At 41.6% G+C, this 25633-nt stretch overlaps 1 protein-coding gene across 8 annotated transcripts in view; it reads left to right on the forward strand.

Moving 5' to 3' along the window:
- The first annotated feature begins 4841 nt into the window (after positions 1–4841).
- Positions 4842–25633, forward strand: part of CCNT2 (cyclin T2) — a 25743-nt gene continuing 4951 nt past the window's right edge. Inside the window, exons 1-7 of one of the 8 annotated variants that reach the window (XM_055812423.1) lie at positions 4842–5057; positions 5703–5784; positions 13521–13649; positions 14690–14750; positions 15879–15941; positions 22346–22391; positions 23717–23880. In XM_055812423.1, the coding sequence (XP_055668398.1) occupies positions 4861–5057; positions 5703–5784; positions 13521–13649; positions 14690–14750; positions 15879–15941; positions 22346–22391; positions 23717–23880 (742 nt within the window). In that variant the 5' untranslated portion in view covers positions 4842–4860. The other 7 variants (XM_055812424.1, XM_055812429.1, XM_055812425.1 and 4 more) reach the window with 7 other exon arrangements.

Consider the following 25633-nt stretch of genomic DNA (forward strand, 5'->3'; position numbering starts at 1 on the left):
TAAATGTTGTGACAGGATGAAAAAGGTCTGTGTGAGGACTTGTACTTTTTGGCTGCCACCTACACCACAGGCAACTTACTCATCAGGAATAATTTGATCAATAGGGTTGTAGGTGCAGAAACGATGTATTTGTGTAGGTAATACTTTGTGCATCACTGTCACTCTCAGAATACATGCTAGTGTTTGGCAACGGGACAGGATGGTTTAATGGATCTCTTCCTTAAAAAATGCTTCCTAAAAATAAGGTTGTATACTTTAAATGTTGTAGTGTTAATGCTCTATCAAGTTTGAGTCCTGCTATAGGAATGGAAAGATGGTTTACTTTATAGACTATTGATTCAGATGGGTTTTGATGATTATCCAGTGAGCACACAGGCATCCTCCTCCTGAGAGGATTTTATACTAGTCAGAAAAATGCTGATGAGCACTTACAGTCTCCATTCTCATGGGATCGTTTGCTGGCTATGTGTGGTGTCACCATTTTTCTGTTTAGTCTTAGAACACTCCAGGAAAAATAGTATTAGACAAAATTTGGTTTTGTAGCTGTGATCTTATGTCCTGTCCTTATGTCAGAGACTGAACCTAAAGGATGTTGAACATCAGCAGTTTCTGCTGATACCAGCTTCTGTCAGACTACAAAGAAGACTTTGTCCTTCTCTACAGTGTCAAAAAACAACACAAAACAAAAAGTAATTTGTGCAGGTTAATTACTTATTTTCCTAGTGTGCTGGTTCTGGCTGGGGTAGAGTTCATTTTCTTCAGAGCAGCTCGTACGGGGCTCTGTTTTGGCTTGATGCTGGGAAGTGTTGCTAATCCAGGGCTGTTCTGTTCCTGCTGAGCAGCGCTCACCCAGAGCCCAGGGCTTTTCTGCCCCTCACCCACCCCACCAGCGAGGGGGCTGGGGCTGCACAGGGAGCTGGGAGGGGACACAGCCGGGACAGCTGACCCCAGCTGACCCAAGGGACATCCCATCCCAGACGGCATCGGGGTCAGCATGTACAGCTGGGGGAAGGAGGAGGGGGATGTTCAGAGTGGTGGTGTTTGTCTTCCCCAGTAATGGAGCCCGGCTTTCCTGGGGGTGGCGGAACCCCTGCCCGCCCATGGGAAGCGGTGAATGAATTCCTTGGCTTGCTTTGCTTGCTTGTGGGCTTTTGCTTTACTTATTACACTGTCTTTATCCCAACCCACAAGTTTTCTCACTTTCACTCTTCTGATTTTCTCCCCCATCCCACCCCGTGGGAGTGAACGAGCAGCTGTGTGGGGCCGAGTTGCTGGCTGGGGTTAATCCATGACACCTAGCTATTGCATTTGGATCTTCACTATATTGCTTCTCCAAACATACTCCATAAAAGATTACTGGAGATCAGAAGCTGAAGTAGTCAGCAGCTCACAGGTTTAGACCTTGAGAATATCAGGTTTTCATGTATGAAGAGGACCTAGATAAAATAACTTTAACAATAGTTATGTCTTCAGGTCTGCGAGACTTCTGTTGACCTTTTTTATTTAAATATCCACATGCAAGCACTGAGCTACCTAAATGTACAATTCCTCAACCAGGTTGTTTTAATTAAATTTCAAAGTAGAAGAAAGGCAACTTCATTCTCATATAATACTATTTTCCTTCAGCATATTTGATATTCACAGATGTTTAAATGGATTAAAGTGGAAAATACATTGTGATTCCTCCAATACATTTTAATTGGAGTAATTCTTTGATTTTTTTATGAACGAATGAAACCAGTTAAGTTAGTGAGAATGCAATGTTTGGGGACTGAGGTCTGAAATCTCTGCACTAGCAAGAGCAGTATTTAATTACCTTAACCTGTGACTGAATGGGTGATTGCAGCACCCTGCATGGCAATTAATTAAATATGCATACCCTGCATAAATCATAATCATTATGCACTGCCATTATTTAATTATAGTCTACTTATTCTTGATGTGTTAAGATTTTTAAGACAGGGTTATATATAATCTTCCCTACATCTTCCTTTTTTTTTTCATTAACAAAGCTAATGTAAAACTCTAATTATGGTCAGATAAGAACATTCTTCATACTCTTCCAGCAATTACTGAAGGAAATAAAAAAAAAAAAAGTTGAACACCCAAACTCCATGAGTTTTACACAATGATTTAAACAATGCAGTAAAACATTGCACTTTAAGATTGTTAAAGGCACAGAAATAAGAAGGCAGAGGTCAGCTCCTAATTACACAGAAGTCCTTGTAGTTAAATTTCCTCTGCACATGCAGAATCTTAGTGATGATTTGCAGTTGGGAATGAACCATCAAGCAATTCGTATCTATCCGTGCTGCATTATATGCTTGTATATTTCATTTGATTCTGTTGGGTCTAGTTATAAAATTGTAACTGCTTGTATAAAATTTGCACTGAAGTTGTAAGAGAAGTAGTTGTAACATAATTGTAGTTGAACAAAACCACTGTAGAGTGCCACGAAACACAAGAACAGCATTTGGGGCTCTCATTTTGATGCATGATGATCCAAACTGTATTTAAAGACAAGTACCTTTTTCATACCCTTCGAACCCTGAATCCATACTCTTTAAGCTACTGCTGAAAAATCAGGAACTGAAAACAGAATGCCTGGTGGGAACTGTCTGCAAGCTGCATTATAGCAGGTGTTAAAATAGATTTAAATTGAGTTGTGAAATAGACTGCTTGAGATGTAAAAGGCGATTTAGGGGGGCTGTGTATTTTCCTGAAGGGAAGCTAGAAGGCTGCATTTCCTCACCGCAAAGCAGTAACATAAGTTAGGATGTTCCTTTCCAGCACTTTACCATGTAGGCTGTGCCATTACTTGGGCACCTGGATTCACCCAGGAATGAATTTGAGGCTTAACAATAGCCATGTACAAGTAACTTTGGTAGTATATTACGATTTAAGGGTGAAATAGGAACGGGCAAGAAGTTTAGAAAGTGATCTTAATTCTTAAAGGTAGCTGAAGTGTAACATGGAAGAGGTTCAGACAAGTTCTTCTTCAATACAACATCTTCTCCATGTACTGGCGAATAACTGACTTGCTGGAGCTATTAATCTGGAAGGACACAAGATTGCACTGGACAACTTTATTTCTGCCTTCTTGGCATCAAATTCCTGAGAAATACTACCTGTTTAAATTATTGTTTACATAGCTGCTGTGACTATCATATACACCACACACTCACAATGCATCAATTGCTGTGCGAACCTTAAGCGTTCTGCCACTTGAAGAGAGAAATGCTTTGCCTACGTATGTGCTACTACCAGTATCAGGAAGAGAATTACAGGCATAGCATGCCTCTCACAATCCTGAGATTTTTCTTGCAGAACAAGTGACTCCCAAGAAATTAAAGACCTTTCCATCTTCTCTCTGCAGCTTCTATTCCCAGTTCTTTACTCTTTCCAACAATCACTTCGCCTCTCCAAGTATTTTAGCCCTTAGAACAGATGTTATTTTATTCTGGTGCCCCCATACAACTTACTTCAAATCCGCAAGAATCAGAGAAGCTCCTGAGTGTGGGAGGACCATGCTTTTGGGGTAGCACATGGCACCTTGGTGCTGTGAGGCCCCCTCTCAGCCAAGCTTCACCCCATCATCCCTTGCAGGTAACATTTAAAGCTCGCTCTTTTCGGAGTAGAACTTAAATCTTCACTGAAAGCCTAAAGGTTACTGGATGTCACATAACTAGGGGCATTCACACTGGGAGACAGAGGTTCACTCAGTTTTAAGGAGGAAGGGGGTGCCAAATCTTTAAGAACCGCTAACCAGTTTCAGAACTAACCATGCATCATAGCCTACATCTTCAGGACGAGGAACTCTTTCATCTGTCAAAGCTCCTGAAGTTACAGTCATCCTCTCACATCTGCATCCAACTGCTGCTGCGTGCTCCATGTGAGGCAACAAGATTGCTTGTAATAACCGAGGTTGAAACGACCTACAAGTCTGCACTGAAACAAGGAGGTTTCGAGAGAAGCAAGAGGCTCTTTTGTGTCAACCCGTCGGTCTTCTCAGCCGAATGCCAAGGCCAGGGAGACACAGCTACAGCGAGGCAGTACCGGGGGCACGGCCAGAGCTGTGCCCTGCACCTACCCCAGCTCTGGAAGGAGCCACTAGCGCTGGGATGGAGACACCAAACCGCGACCTGCCGCCGCTCCTCCTTCCCAGGGATTCCGCAGTTCAACCCTTCGGAAAAGACACGCAAAGGCGCTGAGCCACGTTGCTCGTTTATTACCACCCTCCTCCCAGACTGCACCAGGCGGCCCGCCTGCATCCCGACGAACCATGGGAGGCGCCTGCTTAACTTTAAAGGTTCAAGAAGGATGAGCGGCTGCGCGCCCGCACCTGCCTACGGCCCCACTGCTCTCTGCCGGCCACGGGGCAGACGCAACGCGGCTCTACCCGCCGCCCCGCTGCCCGACCGAGAACGGCGCCTCGGGCAGCGCTACCGCTGCCGCCCCCCCCACCCCCAATAGCCACCGCCCCGCGCGCGGCGGAAGGGTTTATCCCCGCCGCCTCACCGGCCCGCCGCGCCGCAGCCAATCAGCGCCGGCGCCCAGCCAATGAAGAGGGGCCGCGGGGCGTCACGTCCGGATGCCACGAGTCTGTCTATGGGCCCGCGCGGTCGCCAGGCGCTGGGGGCGCTATGGCCGTCCGGCTCGCAGGCCACGTGACCCTCTCCTGCTTAGCCACTCTTACCGCGCCGCCGCTGGGCTCTATGGTGGGGGGCGCATAGAAGAGGGGGCCGGCCGCGCGCCGGTTCGCCAGCTCTCGCGAGAGCCGCGATGGAGGGCGGGGGGGAGGGGCCGGGCGCGGCGCTGCCGGCGGCGGGTGGGGCCGCGGAGGGAGGGGGAGGAAGTGTCATGGCGGCGGCGGGCTCAGGCGCGGGCTCCTTGGCGCGGGGCGGCGGCGGCTCCTCGACGGCGTCGCGCTGGTTCTTCAGCCGCGAGCAGCTGGAGAACACGCCGTCGCGGCGCTGCGGCGTGGAGGCCGACAAGGAGCTCTCGTACCGGCAGCAGGCGGCCAACCTCATTCAAGACATGGGCCAGCGCCTCAACGTGTATCCGACTGGGGCGGTGGGGCCGGGCGGGGGGCGGTGGCGGCCCGGGCCGCCGGGCCTGCCTTTCCCCGCCGTGCCGGAGCCCTCCCGGGGCTCGGCGTTCTGGTGGGACGGAGCGGCGGCCCTGAGGCACAGAATGGGGGGAGGAGCCTGGCCGGGGCGCTGCGGGCCGCCTTTGTCGGCGGGCGAGGGCGGCGGGGGTCGGGCCGGGCCTGGGCCGCGGCCCTGGGCGCTCTTGGAGCCTCCAGCCCTGGGCTCCCTCGGGACGGGCTCCCCCTCTTTCGCCGGTCTTTAATTTGATTTTTAAAAAAATCCGTGCAAGACTAAAACCTCCCGTCCCCTGCGAATAGTTGGCTCGGACTGAAACAAAAGCCCTTGAGGCGTGTTGGGGCTTTGCCGCTGGCGGGGCCTGAGGCGGGGGCTGGCGGGGTCCAGGGATCCCCGCGTTGTCCGGGGAAGGATAACGCGTTCTTGCCGGTGCAGCGTGTGCCGGTATCGGTGAAGTTCCAAAGTGTCCCGGTCTTCAGCCTCCTCCAGCTGAAAACGGTGTGTGGAAAGCAGTGGCAGATGCATAGAAGCACATCGCTTTCGGTTCTGGTAAACAGTTGTCGTAATATGTAGCGTTTCCTTAATTAAATCTCCCAGATCTCAGCTTACGATAAACACCGCAATTGTTTACATGCACAGGTTTTATATGCATCATTCCTTCACGAAATTTAATCGAAATGTAAGTATGATTTTATATGTGGTAATAATATACCCATAGTTGTGGCAGTCTAACCGACGAGTGTTATATTCCTTTGCTGGATTGTAAAGTTCAGGGACTTCCAGCTTCTTGTCAGTGGCTTAGAAGCAGTAGTAATACTACTTTTCTACTTGGAGTTATCTAATGCCATTTAGATTTTATGTTCTGCCAGGGAAATATAAAAAATAGGCACCATCAGCAAACACATTTCAGATGTGTGAAAAACGTGTTTAGATGTTTCAAATCTGGCTAGTGCTTATGTGCTGTAGTTTGAAAGGCTGATGTGTAGGAACATGCATTTTTCTTAATGAAGTCAGTGGTGATGCTAGCATGGTGTGTCTGACAATGTGTCTATCCATATGGATTATGTATCTGTTCTTCAAAAACAGTGTAAATTAACCAGTCTAGTCTTAAACAGCTTGATGGTAAGTCATAGTAGACAAGAAAAATCTTTAAATCTATGAGAAAACACCAGTTCTCCTGTTTTAACAAATGACCTGTAAATGCCGAATCCAAATACCAAATGTGTTATGAAGAATTGAATTCTTCAGGAAAAATACTACCTGTAATTCAGGGATTTTGTAACAGGTATGGAACTTGAGGTACCAACTTGAAGATTTCAGGCTTCTTTTTTTAATGTCCATTATTGGCTGCAATAGAAAAATAATATAATGTTGTAGGTATAATTTTGGGGAAAAAAACTCAACCAACTTATCGTCAATATTTTATACTAGTTTTGCAAGAGCTGTTAATAGTGATGGTGGTATATCACTAAGTGAAGAGAGTGAGTTTTCTCAGGCCTTGGCTTTTCACGTTAAAATAGACGCATTGAGACTGGCAGATGTTGTGGTCTAGACCAGAGCAGGCCTTGGCCTACTGAGGAGTGGAATTGCAGACCTTGCACTGCCTGATATTTGGGCAGGTACACAGCTGGTTACAGTGTTAGCTGACTCTTTTGTCTGGCATGAATTTATTACCATTGTTGGCTGAGCAAATGGACATCTTGTTTGGTGTTTATTTGGCAGGAAATACGTACTAGTTTGTAGGTACACTTCACAAGTGTATTTAAGTTTTTGTGCAAAATCTGAGGTAAATTCCAGCAAGCTTGTTACCAGAATTGTGGTACTACAGGTCTTCGTACTCACAGTGAAGTGTTTAAGTACAACTTGAGCCAAGTGTGCATAAGCCTGAAACCCTTAACCAGAACAAATATATAATGTAGGGTATGTTTATATAGTGATACAGAGCTGTGTATTGAATGGATATATGTATAAATAAAAATGTAATTCCCTACAATGATTTTTCTTAAGACCAAGAATAGCACATGTGAGAATGAGGTGCCAGCAGGCTTTGTGGTGGAATATGCCCTTTGAAAGTGTTTCTGTAATGTATCAAGTGAAGGCAGTAAAACAGTTGTTCAGTCTTTCTCCCTTCTGTGTACCTGCCCACACAGCAGTAGCCTACAGCCAGTGGAAGAGGAGCTGGTGAGCCGTCCAAAGTTTTCTGTGATTGTAGATGGTTTGAGGTTGTGTTAAACTAAGCAGAGCTGCTTGGAATGGGGAGGTCACTGTGTGGAGCTGCTGGGGCTTATGTTACATGTATCACCTGCTAGATTACTCTTTGTACTGTCATCTGGTAATCTAGGATAGATTTAGGTAGCAAGAAGCTTTACCTGCTGTGTTCAAGTTTTCACTGGACACTGGAAAATGCCAAGCACTTGGAACAGGAAGCACAGTAGTATTTGGATACTTAGTGCACTTGTTAATGAAAACTATGCCCAAAATAATATTTATGAATCTTAAAATTCACAAGTAAGCTATGTAAGGGCTGAATGCCATGGAAACTGCAACTATTACAGGAGAGGAAAAGTGTATTGTTAAATTAATTCTCAGATAATAGTATTCAAATAAAAGTTAGACAAGCGCACTGCAAGTTAGCAGGCAGTAACATTGATTCCTGCTGAATTACTTTTTGTTAGTTCTTAATGACTGTAAGGCCAGACAGCAGCTTTGTGTATGTACTGATGGGCAAAATAATTTTCATACTTATTTTCCTATAGGGTAAAGGGGATGGTCTCAAAGTGAGTGTGAGCTGCTTTTAAAATACTCCCAAGCCATCTGGTGGGTTCTCTGTAGAGAAAGCAAAAGCCAGGACTCTAATAAATGCTTAATATCAAATCTCCAGAGTACTTGGCAGGCTAAGAAATCTAACTATTCATCCACTGCAAGAAGAAACTAGCCCTTAGAAATTAAATAGTATGGTACTGGCAGTCTTGAAGCTAAAATATAGCTAAAATTTTCTACAGTATGTATACATCTCTAATATTTCTTTGTTTTGTGCATGTAGTGATGTTTATCCCTGGCAAGAAAGAGCCTGCAGGCTGGGGCTAGAAAATTAGATGGCCATTAGTCAGAATGCCTTATGATCTCCAGCTGAAAAAATGTAGTCTTGTTTTCTTGCTTTATTGGTAGGTTAATGTTTTTAGTAGAGAAATAAACACTTGCATATCTGTTGTCATGTATAATTGCTGGGTTATACAAATACACGTATGTCTTACATAGAAATTGCATGCATTTCGTTGTGAATAAACAGGTCTTCCAGCAGAACCTCATTTACTGAACAGCTGTTTTCTTAATTCTTTTTTTTTTCTTCAGTATAAGTTACTGCTTAACAATTATACAGGCTTTCAAGATTTTTGAGTCAACTGTGGATAGGGAACAGAATTCCCAACAGTATCTTCTATCTGTAGAGCCACAGGGGTGGGACAGATCAGTTAATATAGTCATGGTTCATTTTGAATGTGTCGCATTTACTGCTCTAATGACCCAAATATTCCTAATTTTGCAGTTCCTGTGGGCTAGCAAGTCACTTGTGATTTGTTGGGGATTATCTACGAAGTACATACATTTTAGATGCAAAGAAGAATGTATTGAGGTTTTGATGTTGCCGTCAAAGCAGGTTAAGACCCTGCAAGGTTGCCCCAGTAATAGGGTGGAAACTTGCTTTACCAATTCCAGTAAGCAAAATTGGATACCTTGACTACTAGTTTTTGCTAGCCATAAAAATGACATTTCAGGAACTACTATGAATATCCTCAGCAGCAGTGCAAATTATTCTTTCTACATTACTGTTGATCAGGGTGTAGTAACTTTGGTTTACCAAATATAAATTTAGTCAGTGCTAATACTGGGGTGGGGAGGGAGCTTGTTGGCTTCTTACAGGAAATACTAGTCTTACTGTTATACTTTAAAATATCGTGAAAATTAAAATTCTTCTGGAAGTACTGTTTCTGTAGTACTTAGTGTGTTTGATGTTATTATATAGCAAATGCCTCTTTAGAGGCTTATTCTTCGGTACACAGTGATTTGAAGAACAGAGAAGGGGGGAAAGTCCTTGGTATGCTGGAAATGAGAGGTAAGGCATCCAATTGGTAGCTGTATTTTTAAATATAATCCCCAGAAATGCCATGTGGAATATCAAACAACCAGTTGAAAATATACTTGATGATGTCAAGGGCTATTTTGCGTGACATGCAGTGGAACTTTACAGTAAAGTGCCTAAAGAAGGCTGCAGGAGGATTTTTTTTCCCTGAAGTGCAAGGTAGGTGAGTTCTGTGGAGGGGTTGTTTTTTTTGTTGTTCCCCATCTTTCTGTATTCCCTTCCTGTCTCCTGTGCCCTGTCTAAATTGCAGTATTGAACAGTTGACTTTGCAGTTATGCAGAATTCTTAAAACTTCCTTAATCAACACCAAGCTTCAGTGAGGCTGGTCTTGGCACTCCATTTCTGTTTTTAATTTTGCAGTTTAACACATTTGCTGTTTTTATGCAATGTGAGCTCCTGTTACAGTAAAAAGCCCCCAAAATTGCAACTCTGTGTTCACACTTGAAAAACCTCTATCATAGACTGGAACCACTTAATGTCTTAGGCTAATTTGTATCAAGTCTAAAAACATACTAATGCTGGCATTAAAAGGGAGAGGGAGTGCTCAAAAAACTACCTGCATGCTGCAGATGTATTCTGAGATTATTCCAAATGCTTCCATTGTAGCAACACTTTTTACAGTGTGTCTTGTGCTTTAAAAGTGGCAAAGGACTTGTAACACATTTACCAATAAAAACTTGCTGTGTAATGCTCTTGGACTGTCATAATAAGGCTCTTATATTTGGTTCTTCTATTTCAGTGGGACTTGGTTTCTGAGATTCTCAGCTAGTATAAAAAAGGAGATTTAATTTCATAAATTGTGTGTGGTCTGAAGATATTTCTCAGCATCTTAGTTTTGGGTGCATTGTAGATAACTTCTTTAAATCATTTCATTTGTTCTGTGTCAAATGAGGATGTGTGTATATGTTGGAAGCTTACAGCCTCGTCAGGTCTGTGTCTTAATTTTGCTTTTTTGTTCTACTTTGCTTTTTCTGCCGTTTTTGAGAACTGGAAATGAATGAAAGCATTTGAGTAACTTTGCCAGTTATACACTTAGCAGGGTGTGTTGTCTTCACTGAAAACTGCATGCATGCCAAGTGTAAAATTTTATTAGGAAGTCTGTTTTCCTGAGTAAATACTGAGGGAGACAAAAATATTGACCTGCTCTAAACTAGGAATGAGAACCCTAGTCCTAGACAGGACAAAGACCTGAAATTCTTTGGCCAGGAGCCAACACTTCTCTTTTTTTAAGGAAATAGATCATTGGGGTGTACATAGATTTTCTGATGAACCAGAGTTAAATGCCAGTTAATCAGTTTCATTTAAATCAGCCTCCACAACTGTGTTTTATGTAAGGTCTTGGAGATCAGGAAACTTCTTGGCCTGAACTGATCTGTTTCAGTAAATTAGAGGCTATCTTGAAGTCAGCCTGGTGAAGAATGTGCTTTTTTGGAATGAAGTAAAACTTCAGTGCAGTCAGACATATAATAATAGTGAGTGAGAATTTGCTGATGATTTAATTGTGCTGTTATTGGTGACCTAGTTCGAACTCTTGAGTGCCTCTGTAAAATGTAAATATTTTCAGTCATGGTAATTGTTGAAGGTTGATTTTTCAGAAAGGTAAATTTTGAAATTTCCATGTATGCATAACTATACTCTCAAACTCTGTAGAAAGACCTTGTGTTAGGACGTATTTGAATTAAACTTGTACACAAAGCTAGAAAAACTGTAGGGTCTGAATGCAGGTAGCTGGGGATAAGTGTGCAGTGCTTGGTGGGAACGATAAGGCTAGAGAGACAGGGAGAACAGCAGGGAGCAACAATTTGTTGCTCACTGTGCAGCTGCTGTTCTTCAGCCCAGCAGTAAGGCAACTGGTACAGGTTACTGACTGAATATCTGGCTTCTTTTAAATTGGAGAAAGAAAAAAGGTGGAGGGATTGTGTGGTCCTGGGAGACAGAAAGGATCTTCTGTTTATTTTCTGCTAAAGCCTCTTAACATCCATTCTGTTTCTGATTCTATACACTTCATGACTTTAACTTTCCTTCCATAGGGACTTCATTATGTTGAGTCTTGGTTTTCAGTCTGTGATGCTCAATCTCATTATTAAAAAAAAAAAAAAAATTGAACCGCTGCTGGTCTTTCTGGTGTCCTCATTTCTGTCCAATGTCTTGTCAAACTTGCTCCTTCCTGACTGTTGATTCTGAAACATTCCCAGTTTCCCTTCTTCCCTGTCATTCATGTTTCGCTGGCTTCCTTGCCCTGTCTCCTAGCTGGCTTTCCCCAGAAGCTCAGTATTCTGTCTGAGGATGTAATCCTTCCTTTTAGGCTGCCCTGGTGTAGAAGGTGCTAGACTCGGGCACCCTCCGCGGTTATGCCTGCCCTGAATCTCAAGTACATGTGGCTTACATGGATGAGACAGCCGTAAATGAGAGGTTTGCCCTAGTTCTGGCATTACTGGGCTGGAGCAGAGTTTATCTGCTCTGTAAAATAGACAGCACGTGTGTGTTGGGTTATACGTGTGTGTGCTACTTGTACATCTTCTGGCACTTCAAAGCTGTTGATACTCTAGCTTTCTCAACTCCAGAAAGTCTCCCCGGCCCATGTAGTGTTTAAAAATTTATCTCCCAGCTTAAGTGAGACTTGTTCCAAGTGGTATGTCCCTAGCAAAGGGAATTTCTTCCAGAATTCCAAATCATTACTTCAAGCAATGTGGATAGGAACTTCTAAAAAATCATCAGAAATCTTAAATGGCCGTGTTAATATGGCCTTGTTCAGCAGCACCTGACTTCAGGGGTTTATTTCATTCATTTGTAAGGCTTAAGTTACAAGCTTAAAAAGAAAGCAAGTTTTGTGCTAAATCTGGAAGAATTTGCTCCCTGTGACTTGTTTTGGGCGGTTTGGGTTTTTTTAGAATAGTAGGTTTCTTCATGGCACATTTCTGTACATCTTCCCACGGTGTCAGTTTCCCTCGAGTCTGCCTACTTACAAGTTTTACTGAAGATCTAAGGGGACACTTCACAGTCATTTGAGGAGTCAAAAAGTACTCCCTTGATATGCTTGAAAGTCTCTGAAATTTATCACTTAAACGTTTGATTTGCATTAGTTGGTTGCAGGTTTTGATATATTGTGATTTTTTTTTTTTGTACCAGTTATTTTATTTTGGCCTAAGAAAGGGCTGCTTGCTGACTGAAGACAAAAAAGGCAAAGCTCGGTGGGGGTGGGGGATGGGGGGGAGGGGGGTATGGCTGCTACTCAGTTCATTCCGTCTAGTTCTGCTTGGACATTGAACGAGAAATGCAATACCTGCATTCCTTGCACCATGCATTAATTCAATACTCAACAAGCAGCTATTACAATCTCTGAATAAACGCTTTATGCTAGCTTAATTATAACCCAATTTAATCTGCTCATGGCGATGTGAAGGTTTCTATTGTCATTTTAATTCCTGCTTAACATGGGCAACTTTTGCATACAAAGAGAACCCTGGTGGTTCTAAGTCACTTGTAGTTAGCAGTGTCCTGTTTCTGTACAAGTCAGTCATTCTAGCTGGCAGCTAGGCATTGAAACTCTGCATCACAGCTAATTCCTGGGTGATGCTGGAGTGTGAATAGGGGCTTTGCTGCCAGCTTATGACACCTAGAGTTTTATAAGAATTTTCATCTTTAAATATAATTTGTAGTCTTTGCTAATGTTTGATAGAACTGGTGTTTTGTGAATCCTTGTGCTTTGTTCTCCAGGCTCTGCTGGGTGTATTGTGAAGTTTCTAACAGTATGCTTTTACTTACACAACTACGTTTATATAAAAAGCTGTTTTTATTAAAGTTCTCTGCAAAGTTCCTTGCTTTTTAGGAGAATCAAATGCTAGCAGAACTTGTGATCAGTTGTTTTGACTCTTACTGAAAAGATGGTGTAATGGCTCACTACTATGCAAGAAATTGGATGAACTTTCTCATGAAGTATATTTAACTTGGAACAGCCTGTTCTACTGTGACTAAATCTTGTGGACCAAATCTATTCTTTTTATGTTGAACTAGAATTAGTTTGACCTCAGACATCTTGCTCACAAATGTAATTTAGCAGTTATGCTACTCCTTCCCTGTCTGCTGAAAGGATTACATCAGTTATAAAATAAATCAACCAGTTATTTTCTGTTGTTTTGCATGATTTCAGAACTGTTTTAAAAAAAATGAAAAAAACAAATCCAACTTCTTAAACCTTTTCTAGTTACCATTTTGGAGGCTGCATATAAATCCAAGTCCTACTTGTAAAAAGTTAAACACATGTTTTTCTTCTCCAGATAATATCTCCTACGGCATTGTTTTTGGCTGCAAAAGTGGAAGAACAGCCACGGAAACTTGAACATGTTATTAAAGTAGCACATGCCTGTCTTCATCCTCAAGAGCCACAACTGGATACAAAGAGTGATGTAGGTGGAAGTCATGGTTTTAAAGATAAACAGATGACACTTCATCTAATGATCTGTTACTGTCTTGACTGGAGTATTGCTGTCTGCAAACTAGAAAAAAACTTTTATTTGTCTTTTGTATTACTTTTTATAACTTATTAAAGACTCATATATTTGTGTTACGAAACTTGACGAGATTGCTGCATCTTGAACTTGTATTATTTTTAAGACTTCTACACGCATAGTAGAAGACTAGACATGAAATAAGAGGTTTCATGCATGGTTCCCCAAGTCACACAGGTGGTGCAGGGAGTAGTTCAGGACACTGTTGATCTCTCAACCAGAGGCTTGCTGTGCATTGTTGTCTATGTTCATTGTTAAAGGATGCAGTGTAGTGGTCAGATGCTGCCTCTGGTACACATTGGTCTTCCTTTCATTTGCCAAAGCTTCTCCTTTATAGTTCATCTTTTCTTTCCTGAGATGAGTCTTCCTGAAACCAAACATATGAGGAAGTCTGGTGGAAATGCACCAGAGCTGTTTGGCTTGAAGGTCAGGCTGAGCCAGTTACACCCTGCTGGACCTCAGCTGACATCTAAAATTATTTGAGCACCTTCGTTATGCTCCCAGTTCTTGGAATGATGTCGAGAGGGGGGTGTGTGTGTATATATATATGTGTGTGTGTGTGACTGAGCCTCCTAGCTTAACAGGCCAACTGAGTATCTCCAGCTATATATTGAATTACTTGTAAAATGGATAACCTGCCTAGAGATATTTGAATTGATTTGCACTGGCAAGCCTTTGTAATTCTTAGAGCACGCCCCACTTCTCCTAAAAATGCTTTGCTGGAGTAGATGTAAGAGGTCCAGACACTGAAAGATGGTTAGGCTGGTATAACTGAATTGGCAATAATGCTTATACTGGTAGAAGTATTAAGGCAGTGAAGTGTTCAGAGTTGTCAGTTCTAGCTGGCACGGGTTGCTAGTATTCAAATAGGAAGTATGTGATTAAAATTTTGAGTCAATGGATCATTACGTTTTGACCTGTTTGCTTATTTGTTTCAGGCATACCTTCAGCAAGCCCAAGAGCTGGTTATACTTGAAACAATAATGCTTCAAACTTTAGGTATGTCTTTTTAAGTATCTCCTGCGCAGCCAGCTTACCATGAAGTAATGGGACCCAAGTAACTGGATTTTTTTACGTGCTATTGTTACACTACAATTTTATGATTTTTGTGTACAACTTCTAACCTGTGAATTTAGTTCCGTATCAGCAGTTCTGGTGTGTTCGCTTTGGAGAGAAAAAAAAGGTGTATCTATACTTGTGAAATGGATGTTTCTGACAGTTTGATGGGGTAGAAATGTGTACCCTTCTAAACAGATTTTACTCCAAAGTAGTAACTAGGCTGATATTTCTTCCTATAAGGTAACATGTTATACTAGGTTAGCTGCATATGTGTTGTGAAGCAGTTGGGAAGAGCTTTATACTGAGTGCTCTTCCCCATTTTTGCCATTCGGTAGAATAACATCACATAATCACATAGTTGAGCAGGGTTACCACCTCTGAACATCACAAGTTGTAGTGGAACCACTGAATGGATTCAGGTGATTCTAGAACGGAAATGAAATGTTCTGATAGGAAAGTTTTCTGACTTTAAAGTAAAAGAAATAGGGACAATTACAGCTAGTAAGCCCAAGAACACTGATTTACTTGGGTATTCTTAAGTACCACTTTGAGTATATTGTTTAAAAAGAAAAGCTAATAGGAGTGACCTAATTCTTAAAATAGTGTCATAAACAGAGAAAGATTTCTTAAGCCAGTGACCTACAAATTGACTCAGTTTGTAATTTCATAGGTGCAGTGTTTTAAGTCCCAGAAACCAATGAAGAAAGTGCATGTGCTCACACACGTATTTCAGTGTGCCTGTAATAAAGCTTTTACTGACTTACTAGTGTACTAGAAACTGTTCAGATATATTCAACTTGAAAAATACAGTGATCTCCCATGTTATATATCTATAGGACTTGATATTACTGAAGGAATGTTTTACTAATTGATCTTGAAGTAGCTATACAATCACCATTAAAAAGTATGAAAAGGTGCGGAGTAAAAGGCAGTTAAAAACAGTGTTACTTGATAGGCAGTGCAAAGGTTTAGCAAGCATTTTAGTTCTGTGGGGAAACAAAAGGGGTTTGTTTTTTTTATTTTACAGATAAAAATGTATAATTCTAAAATGTATTCGTAACTCTTCAGGTTTTGAGATTACCATTGAACATCCACACACAGATGTTGTGAAATGTACGCAATTAGTGAGAGGTCAGTGACTTTTAACTGCTTCTGTAAGTCCTTTTTTTACCTTTCTAGTGAAATTTGAAGGTGATGTTATTTGTCTAATGTGATCTTCACCAACTGTGTTATTCAAAGAGTTTATTTAAAGCTAATTACTAAAAGCCTGATCTTAACCTTTAGAGTTGGATAGAGTTCAGTTCTCTATCCTTCATAATTTCTTTGCTTTCTTCTTAGCTTTGATTTTAATGTCTGTCCCATGTTTTCTGAAATGACAGAAGCAATTAGTGGTTGAAAACTGAATCGCCAACTACTTGGCATTGTTCTGCTTTGATTATCATCACTCTTGAAGTAGTTTTACCAAGTGAAGATTAGACTGCATGTAAATTGATGGCTAATGCTAGCTTTCTGTCTTAGCAGATCTCTTCAACTAATGAACTGAGGGGTTAAGAGAGTGCATAGTAGGTTTGCTATCACATGCAAATACTTAAAAGATGTGACTAATTGTTTTTTCTGGAGCAGGGTGTACTTGTTTTGGATGGTAGCACAAAACCCCAAACCTTTTGTTGAACAGTCATATCCTGTAACTTGTATGCAGCTCATTAACGTGACTGGCTAGAAACCTGTTTTGTTCTTCAATATTTTTCTGTTGCATTTTGGCATATCTTCTTCAATTCTTAAATGGGTTTCTTTTGGAGCTTTAAAAAAAAGGAAAAAAATCGTCTCATAAGATGGAGGATGAAAAAACTGGGAATCAGTTGTAAAAGCACCTAAAATAAGCTTTTTACTTTAATTATGCTCCTTAAATAAAAAGTTTTTGGAAATTACTAGGCCATGGTTGTTATCTTTAGTCATTAGCTTTTTCTGTAGTGAAAAATGCAAAGTTAAGCACTTCAGAGGTTTTTTGTTGTTTGTGGGTTTTTTTGCTATAAAGTCAGGTACAACGTAATCATGTTAACTAGATCTGGGTTTTAGTAACACTAAAATTACAGTTGCTTTTTGAAGGAAAAGTATCTCTCGTTTTTAAAATAGCTTATTGGTGTAGTGTCTTCAGAGTTTGATCCTGAGTGGGACTGGAGCTGTAGCTTGCCTGTGCAAGTAGCGTTATTGCTGTTCTTGCAGTAAGATAATGATTCTTCACTTTCTGTCCAGAATTGGTTGTGACTTGGTGCATAAGTCTGATTGCACCTGGAGTCTCAGTAGTCTGCATCAGCAGCTCTGTCGGGTTTTGCTTTGCATTTTCTTAGCTGTTGGTCAGTGTAAATGTGAGCATGGATTTCATGGGTTTGTGTGAGCCCCTGCACTTCTGCCTCAGCGTTTGGGGCTGCGGGGAGGGGTGGCAGGCAGTGTGGTAGCTGCATCAGAATTTCCACGTGAGCAAGTGTATTTGACTTGAGCCTACAAGAAGAAAGGCATCCTGCTACACAAACGTCTTTCCTTTTGTCAAGGGTAGATACTCTTAAGACAGCTCAGCTTTTTCCTTTGTGTTTTGTATGCTACTTCTGTGTAGTGACTAAGTTCATACGTTGAAGGTACATGCTAATTTTTAAATAGGGCATTTTAAAGGTAGTATTTAATGTCAGCACAGTTTAACAAAATACTTAGAATTCTAAATTTAAAGCAAATTTGAAATGTGAAGGCTTCAGTTACTGCTGAAAATCCATGTGCCTCAAGGACTGGTGCAAAGTGAATGTAATACATCTGATGCTTGAAAATCTACTCAAGTAGGTGTGCTCCTTAGTACGGGTCTGTGCAAATGGAGTTCTTGTCGGCATATGCCCCTTCTAGGGGTGGTGTAGGCTGCGAACACAAGACTGGAGTACCTCATACTAAAAAACCCAACAACAAAAAAACAACACCATGACAACCAAAAACAAACAAAAAATTAATCTACACATAAAAAACATTGAACATGAAATCTGTAGTCATGCATGCAAGTCAAGCAAGTAGAGAATAATTACCGTGGAGTATTAGTCTTATGTATCGAGTGAATAAAGAGATAGGCTTGTGGGCACAGTGATATATCTTCAAAGATGCGGTGGTATGATTTTAGTTCTCTATCTCTTTAACATTTATTTAGTGGACACCATGTTGTTTTACTGTGAATAGGTTCAACACTTAGATATCAAGTCCTAAAGGTTTCAAAATATATCTAAGACTCGTCAGTGTTAAGCCTTCAGTGCTAAAGGCATTCACTGAGAAGTTAAAGAAATCCAAGGTTGCTTCTTCCAGTTCTGGTAACATGTCTTCTTGGACAAAAAGCACCATTTCAGAAGGCAGAGGTACATTTTTTTATTAAAGGTGATTAATTTATCCAAGTAATTAAAACCTCTGGCTGTATGTTTGGGGAAGGAAGGAAGGAACATAATATGGCTGACATAAGTATCAAAAGAGAGGCAACAAAGTTAGCTGAGGTATGCAGGTGTACCTGAGACTTTGGCTTAGTATTTGTGCACTGAATTGCCATGTGCTGGGAAGATTCCCTTTTGCTGGTTAAACTTAAGTGGCTAAGAGGGTGCCTGATTCTGTATGTCATTTTCTGTTGTCTTGCATCCAGGAGAATGTGCTTTATGCTGTCACTGTTACCTGTAGTAATCTGTAAGCTACCCTCTTTAAAAAACAAAATAAATAAAACTAAAAAAAAACCAAACTGCAGGTTCTGTTGATGATGCTCAAAAGATTCAGCCAAGTCCTTTGTCAGAAGACTGTCTACTCTTGCAGTGGCATACCAGAATCAATTGCTGGAAGCTGAAGATGGACTAGTAAGTAGGAGTTGATGCCAACAGGCATAACTGTTTCAACATGGAACTAAAGAAAAAGTTGAGTCTCCACCTCTAAGACTGAAAGTTTTTCTGAGGGTAGCAGTAGACAACACAGATCACTGTAGGTAAGGGGTGACTGGCTGCATATGTAATGACTCAAATGTTCAGGCACAAGGTATATAATCCTTCTGGTTTTCAAAGATTGATGGGTTGATGAAATTGTTCCATCTTTACAGTTTGGACAGCATAGTAGACAAGGGAAATGGTGTGGGCTCAGTCTTTTTTCTGCACCGTTCTTCCTCAGTGTCAAGAGACTGAGAAGAGGAGACAGGACCATCATTCCTTAGGATCCCACAGGTCCTCTAAAGAATCTGAAGGCAGTGGATCTGTGAAGGCCTGTCAGCAAGCTCCAGGATTCCATTCCAGGGATGCTCCAGTAGTGAAGAGAACAAAGAGGGGGGAAAAAAAATCAAAACCACCAACACCAAAAACGGTTCTGGTGTCAAACTACCTCACTGGCTTTGAATGCTAGTTGAATGCTTAGCAATGAAACTGCCCTAGTGCTGAGAGCATGGCGTGGTCCTCAGTCTGTTCCCAGCCTGCTTCTGGTGGAACTTGAAGGGGAGGAATCTGTATCCTCATCTCCATCTTGGGAAGTCTTCAGTCATTCCTTTTTCTGTGTTGGTACACAACCTTCTTTTGGAACTGAAGATTGGATCCCAAGGATATCTAGGATTGTTCTCACTGCTCTGCAGGTTATCAGGTATCTTGAACACCCATGATCCTTACTAATCTTTTGTGGAAATCGCACTGTCAAATTCTTCACACATACCATAGTCTGTCTGCACAGGTGTCATGGGTTAAGTCAGGCTTGTAAAGACAAAGTCAGCAGAAGAGATGAAAATGAATCTGCCTTTTCAGAGGGTATTCTCATGAGGAAAATAAAAATCTTGGTATATACCAAGTGGCGTGGAAAGATCTTAAACACCAGCTGCACCCCAGCGCTGCTACAGGTGGCTGTCACATCCTGAACTTTCACTTTGGGCTTTTACAGGCCTGTTGCCAAGGTTTTAACACTTTGAGGAAAGTTAAGCCGTCAGGACTGCTCAGACCTGAATGCATACACTGTGATCTCCTCCAGCCCTTTCCAGATACAACAGGCATCCACCAGCATGCCTCTGTTCAGAGCCTGTGGCTTTTTTCCTTTGGCCCAGAAGGTCTTCAGCAAGCTTTCTCTCTTCTGACGTTGGCTGGCTTATCTGCAGTCCCCTCTTTCCGGGGAATGCTTATGTACGTTGTTGGGGTCCTAGGCGTAGCCAGCTACCACCCTCCTAAGGGTGACTTGGCAGTCACAGTTCTGTGATTATTTCAAGATCCAAGATATCAGAGTCTTTTCTCCAGCACTAGGTTATCTTGGAATGGCAACTGGTTGCACTGTGTGGCTATGCCCAATAAAAAGCATTTTGCTTTCCAGTTGGGAATTTCTTGGAGGCAGTAGCTTTTTGGAAGGTGTATCGGACAGCAAGTCCTGTTTCAAAAACTTGATTACTATTTTAGTAATCCCCTGCCTTATGGTTGCTTCTGCAGCAGTGAGACAGGGTGGGTGTTTTGAATCACTCCTGAATGACAGAATGTAAAGCTAATGATTAATGGCTGGCATCATAGTCATTGGTCCTGCGGCTTGTGAATTATAACAGAGAAGCTCTGCTGGCTTGTTGAGCCTCTGCTTCAAGATTATTTTAATTTGGAGATGTACTTTCCACTAGTAAAGGAAATAACATACCAAAATATAGGAACCAAAATTAATTAGCTTTAACTGTAGCGATAGATTCTACTACACCAAAGCTGCCCTAAATACAAGAGAAGAGTTTAGGACGGATGTTTTTGTTGTGCCTTGTGTTACCATACACAGGCTTTAGTTGTGAGCTGAAGCTTCTTGCTGGTTTTGGCAATGACGGTGATTTAACTGTAAGTTGGAAGAGTATCATACTGTTTGTAGTATAGGTAAGGTATTTAGCACGTTAGTTTGTGATTGAGGCTAAAATGTGTGTTTCAAGATGTGATTCTTTTCTTCCAGGTATGTGTTTTGATTTACTCAACTTTCAAGCTGATGTGTTAAATAGAAGTTTTCTGGCATCTGCTTTTCTTCCTTGTTTAAAAGGGATATATCAGAGTAGAGATGCTTCTTGGTCTGGTCCCTTAATTCAAACATATTGTAACTTTACAGCATGTGGAAACCATTGAAGATCCTTTAAACATTACTTTGATGAAAAATGAAGAGCAAGACATCAATTTCAGTCCTGTTGAACCATTCTGTGTTTTCGTTTGTGTTGTTATGATAGCCTCATTTCACTTTCTTTTTTGGTGATGCTGCCTTACGCTTTTTTTTTATGGGAGGGAGCAAAAGAGGTTGAACTCCATGGTTATCTGGCATGCAATTACCATTATAGATTGCAAATATTACAGTGTAAACTGATACCTTGTCAGTTTATCTTTTGATTGTTATGGATTAGTAGAACTGGTGTGTAGGAATGGATGCTATCACCTTGCTACTTCCACATTGTTCTCAGATTATGGCACTGTCTGACTGTGTAGCATAAAGACAAATCTGATTTGTACTCCTTGGCAATCATTAGAAGTAGAGTTAAATCACTATTTTAATAATGCTTTTTTAAAAATGAAATTTTAAAAGCCATTGCAGTCTTTCTCAAACTTTATGGAAAGATTATTATTAAAATAAGTTTAACAATATTCCCTTTGACATAAAACTCAACAATACACTTTCTGCAGGTAGAACTGATTTCAAGTGATAGTGTGAAAGTAAGAATTCAATGAAGGCTGCATTCAATCTTCAGTTAAAACCCCTGTGCCCAGCTATTCCATTATATGCATGTTACAGTAAGTTCTCTTACTTGAGTGAGGAGTGTTGGGGTGTCACTGGTAGGGGTCAGTGCTAGATGGTGGTAACAGCCCAAGTCATTGGCTTTTCATTTCTGGCATGTTGCAGTCTGGTGTGGGGTTTTTTTCCTGACTGTAACTAAAATGAAGTCACTTACTTCCTATCAAAGCTCTGCCATAGGTTTAGCAAATGTAGAACAAAATGTCATGAGTACGGTGCCCTTAATTAGAGGGAGCGGAAGACTCGTTTAATTTTTTTACCATCTAGCTTGGGAGCTTGCTGTGTTGTAGGGCTTTCGGAGAGAGGAGTGGCTGTTCTGGGGGAGGTGTGGGGAGGGGGGAGGGGGGTCCTGCAGCTCCTTTCCAAGAGCAGAACCTGCGCTGTGCTGTGAATTGGCTCTTAGCAGCTGCCTTACTGCAGTCCCGGGTCATGCTGGGGGTCACCTGTGAACGAGGGTGGGGGTGCAGGTATTCCCGGAGGAGAGCACGCTCACGTGCCAGGCACTGGCGGGGTGGATGAGCGAAGGGAGACTGTTCTGTGGGGTGTACAGGGGGGAGGGCAGTGAATGGAATGACTGGTCCATCTCCAGTTACTGAATGTAATGGCCTCTTTTGTACCTTTTTTTATATTTTAAAGGCTAGTTAGCTAAACTCAGGTCAGTTCTGTGCAAGTATACCAAGCGGTGCTTTTGGAAGGTAAAACTGCTTTAATTTTGGTATGAATCGGACAAGTCAGTGCAGCTCTTTAATCTCTCCGTTTTTCTTTTCTTACAGCAAGCAAGGATTTGGCACAGACATCCTATTTCATGGCTACCAACAGGTTGTTATCCTGAACCTCTTTGTTGCACTGTTGTAGCACACTATAGCTTCCTTTACTGCAGGGCCCCCTACATGTGTCTTACCCTTGTTGCAACAGGAGACTGGGCCATCTACAGTGGTGGTACCTTCCTGTTTGCAGTGCGGTGTATTGTACAAGGGCCTGATGGCACAAAGGGGTTAAATGCACAATGAGAAGTGTAGTGGTGCTTTCTGATGACATTTTCTCGATTGTGAGTGCATAAGTCTAAAATTGGTAGCCTGAATAGCAGCTAAAGATTACAAAGAGCTAAACTTAACCTAGAAATTCGAGCATCTTGGTAAGTACAAAACTATTTTTAGTTTACACTTGTAGTTAATGGCAGTTTTCTCTTAACTTTAAATATATTGATCCAATCTTAATCTATAAAATTGTAGTGGGCCTAAGATCTTTTCAATGGGCTGATTTTTCTTTTCAGATGAACTAGTAGTAGTCCAATGTTTCTTCCTCTTAGAAACAGCTCTTTAATATATAGTTTTAAAAGTTAAGTACTTCTATAAATTTGAAGTTCTAGGATTCCAAATGGGGTCTGTGTATATGTAGCCTGTTGTAGAAAAATGGTGTTGAGAGCAGACTTCAGTCTTGATTTCTCAGTGACTTCAGTTTCCTTCTTGCCAAACAACTTTGAGCTTTATGTAAGAGGACTACGTTACACGTAGATAGTTTTTAAGCCGTATCTGCTGGTCATTAGAACTCTTCCAAATAATTTTTTCTTGGTGGCTCCTTGATGGGCGAGGTTCTGTATTTGAAACAGCTGTTAAGAAAAGTTGTGATAAAGCAGTGAAACTGAGCTGATGTCTTTGTGCTGCTGCCAGGTGGAAGCTGAAGGCGAGTTCACAAGTATCCCAAGTCCAGGCCTAGGGAAAGCTAAGCCCACACGTAATTCACCAGGCTGCTGTGGAACTACTGGGCACCGCCTTCTAAATTGTCTCGTTCAGAGACTGCGTAGAAAGCTGTATGGTTTTTACCATAGAATTTAATTGACCGTATTATACTTCTTCCTTTTTGGTCCTTAGGTACAGCAGAATAACTGGTAAATTTATTGGCTGTTTGTCACACTTCTAGCAAAGTGTGTAAACTTTTCTACTAGATAAATACCCTGCCCTGTGTTTTCTTAAGGCAATAAGTTATCTTACGAGCTTCATCAGAAGGATGTTCCATGAACTAATGTTTAACTGCTGTTGCTTGACAAGTTACCTTATTCTGGATATTAATGTCTGAATTGTTTGGGTTTTCTGTTTTACATGTTTGATTTCCTTTGGTTCCTCATTACGAAATTTGTGCAACAGTCTTCACCTTACTACATTCTGTCTTCAGTACAAGCCTACAGTGATAGCATGTGTGTGCATTCACTTGGCCTGCAAGTGGTCCAACTGGGAGATTCCAGTATCAACTGATGGAAAACACTGGTGGGAATATGTAGATCCTTCGGTTACCCTAGAATTACTAGATGGTACGTAATACTGCCTTCTCACATCTTGAATTTCAAGGGTCTATTAATGTAAAAATGGGAGCGTAGTACAGTAAGAGTGTAGCTTTAAGCCTGAATGAAGCCTCACTGACTTCGTGTACCAGACCCTCAGGTGAAAGGAAGGCATAGGAGAGGGGAGAACTTTGGAAGACAGATTTGGTTTTGCGACCCTTATGGTTTCATCCTGTGGGCTGGAGCAGGTTAGAATCTTGCTTTTGAATGGTTTTCAGAACTCGGAAAGGGATGAAAACTACCAGTGCAAATCCACGCAGTCCTGATGATTTTACTTAGATCACTGGTCCAAGTCTATGGCTTCACTGAAACAGCTGTTCTTAAGGCTATACATACAATTACCACGTTTGTGAAGGTAGTTCCATGTTAACAATTTGGTATGGGTTGTGATATCTGACTCCTGTAAAATATTTTTCTTCTTCTTAAATGGCTTCTTTCCAGAAGAAAGTATATACCTAGAAGACCACAGACCTAGAAGTTTACTATCTTTCAAACCGGTACTTATTACAGTGGAGCCTGAATTTCAGGCCCACATACACTGCTGTAGTGGAGGTGGTGGCTTCTGGCGCTCTCAGATACATCTCTTGGACTTTGCTTTTAGTTCTAGAGTGAAACATTAGTTGCAGAGTAGTGGTGGAGGCCTCTGGGCTTGGTGTGGCCCAGCATTGTTCCCCAAGCCTGCTTTTTTCCCCTGCTGAGCTTTTCATACTGGCAATGGTTTTTTTTCTGAAAGGGAAGACTTGAGTGGATGTCAGGTGAAGCACAGAACCAGAGTGAGCTTGAAATTGCAAGGCCAAATATCTCTGTCTTAGTAGGCTTGTTTAAGTTATATCTGTCGTTCCAAATACTACCCTGCCTTCCTCCTCATCTGGCTGTTGGGTTTGTGTGTTTAGTAAGCATGCATTGTTCTGATTCTTAAAACCCCACAAGATGTGTGCGGTGAGCTCATGGTGAATGCCACTGAATTGTTAAAGCATTTAGGGAGCTGGTGTGTGTGATGCTCGGGCAGACCAAAGGGCTGAGGCAGTTTCGCACTTGGGAGCAGCTGAGTTTATAACTTGCCTGTGGAGTTCTCGAGAAGCCAGTTCTTCCAGACCTGCAAGAGATCTACTTTTGCATTCAAATTCTGACTGTACCCAATTATTTTTAGCGTGTGAGTAAAATTACATTTCAGTGGAAAGTGTTTTTATTTGCAGCCGACAAGCATGGAGACCTGCGTTTCCTTGTGGACATACTAATTGCAAGGATTTTTAGGGTTTTAACAAGCCAGCTACCCTGCCTTGGACAGAAATTAATCAAAAGCTGTTGTTTAAAATGGGGTGCTTCAAAGCGTCTGATGGCTTAGATTTTGTTCAGAGCTGTTATGGGTTGTTCCTGAAGTGCAGCAGAATGACTGAAACAGTGACTTAGAAATACATAATTTAAAGGAAACTTAACTTCATACGGGAAGCGTGCCCAAGCTGAATGGCGAGTATGGTGTTTTAGGAGCTATTGTTTGTGCAGATCCCTCTTGAAATTGTTGGTCTAACATTCAGAATCTAACACAAGATTCTAAAAGACTTAAAAAAAAAAAAAGTATCTCAAATTCAAACCTGTTTCTGAGAAAGTGTGTAGCGGTCAGAAATTTGTCATAGTGAAAGACTTGCCTTTTTTGTTAAACACTTGTCTGACAATTTTCTTTTTATTAAATACTGATTCAAATCACATACAGCCAGTAGTAACT

Source organism: Falco peregrinus, chromosome 8, assembly GCF_023634155.1.
Source record: "Falco peregrinus isolate bFalPer1 chromosome 8, bFalPer1.pri, whole genome shotgun sequence".
NCBI classification, from domain to species: Eukaryota; Metazoa; Chordata; class Aves; order Falconiformes; family Falconidae; genus Falco; species Falco peregrinus.